A 2288-nucleotide genomic window follows, 5' to 3' on the forward strand; every position below is an offset into this window, starting at 1 on the left:
ATGTGTTCATTTTACAGAGGAGAAACCTGAGGTCCAGAGGGGCTAAGTGACTTTCCCAGAACCACACAGCATTTCACTGGGAGATTTAAGCTGAGATCATGTCATGTGACTCCAGTCCAGGGTGTGCACCCTCACCTCTCAGATCGTCTCGGGATGGGCTACTGATTTTCCAGGACTCGGGAGTTCTCCAGGAGACCTTTCTTTTCCTGACACCTTCCCTCTTCCTGTCATAATCCCAGAGCTCATCTCTCTTCTTTGTACATGAAGGTCAGAAACAAGGGAGAGACAAGGATAGGCAAGAGCAGGAGGTGAAGTGGTACCCAGCCCACCTTTGCAGAGCACCTCTGGAGAGTGCTCTTTGTTGTCTCTTGGGAACAAGAGGCTCCCAGGAGGGCCTTTCCATGCCCCTCTCCATTCCTACCCTTCACTCTGCTGCTTCTGGGGAATGATAGCCCAGCGTGGGTGGGAGAGTACCCCCGCCCAAGGGAAGAGGGGATGCTGAGAAACCAGGCGCTGCTGCATATTTCCAGGGGTTCATCTACTTCCTCGCCTTCAATTAACCCTCTGACCCATCCTGATTTTCAGGTTGACCTAAAGCAGCTTCCAAGATGTCCCAGCAACGTACTCTGCCAGTGACCTTGCCCCCTGCCCCCAGTAAGGAGTCCCTGAAGCCTGTTTCTCCTCCCAGCAACATCCAGCAGGAGCAAGCGAAGCAGCCAACTCCACTGCCTGCCCCATTCCAGAAGGTATCCTCGGAGTTCCCAGGGAAGGATCCCATGGAGCTCGGGAAGAAACACACCACTCCTGTGAAGGAGGTGCCCAAGAAAGAGTGTGAGCCACAGCAACAGGAACCACAGCAGCAGCAACAGCAGCAGCAGCAACAAGAGTCACAGAAGCCAGGAAAGCCTGTGGACCAGCAGCAGCAGCAGCAAGAGTCACAGAAGCCAGGAAAGCCTGTGGACCAGCAGCAGCAGCAGAAAGAGTCACAGAAGCCAGGAAAGCCTGTGGACCAGCAGCAGCATCAGAAAGAGTCACAGGAGCCAGGAAAGCCTGTGGGCCAGCAGCAGCAGCAGAAAGAGTCACAGGAGCCAGGAAAGCCTGTGGACCAGCAGCAGCAGCAGAAAGAGTCACAGAAGCCAGGAAAGCCTGTGGACCAGCAGCAGCAGCAGAAAGAGTCACAGAAGCCAGGAAAGCCTGTGGGCCAGCAACATCAGCAGAAAGAGTCACAGGAGCCAGGAAAGCCTGTGGACCAGCAGCAGCAGCAGAAAGAGTCACAGAAGCCAGGAAAGCCTGTGGACCAGCAGCAGCAGCAGAAAGAGTCACAGAAGCCAGGAAAGCCTGTGGACCAGCAGCAGCAGCAGCAAGAGTCACAGAAGCCAGGAAAGCCTGTGGACCAGCAGCAGCAGCAGAAAGAGTCACAGGAGCCAGGAAAGCATGTGCAACAGCAGCAGCAACAGAAAGAATCAAAGGAGCCAGGAAAGCATGTGGACCAGCAGCAGCAGCAGAAAGAGTCACAGGAGCCAGAAAAGCCTGTAGACCAGCAGCAGCAGCAGAAAGAGTCACAGGAGCCAGGAAAGCATGTGCAACAGCAGCAGCAGCAGAAAGAGTCACAGGAGCCAGGAAAGCCTGTGGACCAACAGCAGCAGCAGAAAGAGTCACAGGAGCCAGGAAAGCCTGTGGGCCAGCAGCAGCAGCAGAAAGAGTCACAGGAGCCAGGAAAGCATGTAGAACAGCCGCAGCAGGAGAAAGAGTCACAGGAGCCAGGAAAGCCTGTGGACCAGCAGCAGCAGCAGAAAGAGTCACAGGAGCCAGGAAAGCCTGTGGACCAGCAGCAGCAGCAGCAAGAGTCACAGAAGCCAGGAAAGCCTGTGGGCCAGCAGCAGCAGCAGCAGAAAGAGTCACAGGAGACAGGAAAGCCTGTGGACCAGCAGCAGCAGCAGAAAGAGTCACAGGAGCCAGGAAAGCCTGTGGACCAGCAGCAGCAGCAGAAAGAGTCACAGGAGCCAGGAAAGCCTGTGGACCAGCAGCAGCAGCAGAAAGAGTCACAGGAGCCAGGAAAGCATGTGCAACAGCAGCAGCAGCAGAAAGAGTCACAGGAGCCAGGAAAGCCTGTGGACCAGCAGCAGCAGCAGAAAGAGTCACAGGAGCCAGGAAAGCATGTGCAACAGCTGAAACAGGAGAAGAAGGTCTTGGGCCAGCGGCTGGATCAAGAGCTAGCAAAGAAAGATCAGCAACTGGAAAAGAAAGGGGAGCAGCAGCTGAAGCAGCAGAAGGGGTTGCTGAAGTAG

General features: G+C 55.3%; 1 protein-coding gene across 1 annotated transcript; it reads left to right on the forward strand.

The window, feature by feature from the left end:
• The first annotated feature begins 608 nt into the window (after nt 1-608).
• Nucleotides 609-2288, forward strand: LOC136138003 (involucrin-like). The gene is made up of 3 exons (XM_065896471.1): nt 609-871; nt 1244-1724; nt 1917-2288. Exons 1-3 carry the CDS (start codon nt 609-611, stop codon nt 2286-2288), a joined length of 1116 nt encoding a protein of 371 aa, XP_065752543.1.

The sequence above is a fragment of the Phocoena phocoena genome, chromosome 1 (assembly GCF_963924675.1).
Source record: "Phocoena phocoena chromosome 1, mPhoPho1.1, whole genome shotgun sequence".
Lineage (NCBI taxonomy): Eukaryota > Metazoa > Chordata > Mammalia > Artiodactyla > Phocoenidae > Phocoena > Phocoena phocoena.

Excerpts from the sequence above, each read along its gene's own strand:
- LOC136138003 (XM_065896471.1), top strand. The coding sequence starts at position 609 with ATGTCCCAGCAACGTACTCTGCCAGTGACCTTGCCCCCTGCCCCCAGT. Across the intron at positions 872-1,243 it reads CCACAGCAGCAGCAACAGCA|TGTGGACCAGCAGCAGCAGC; the intron begins GCAGCAGCAACA and ends GCCAGGAAAGCC. Across the intron at positions 1,725-1,916 it reads CACAGGAGCCAGGAAAGCAT|CCTGTGGACCAGCAGCAGCA; the intron begins GTAGAACAGCCG and ends GAGACAGGAAAG.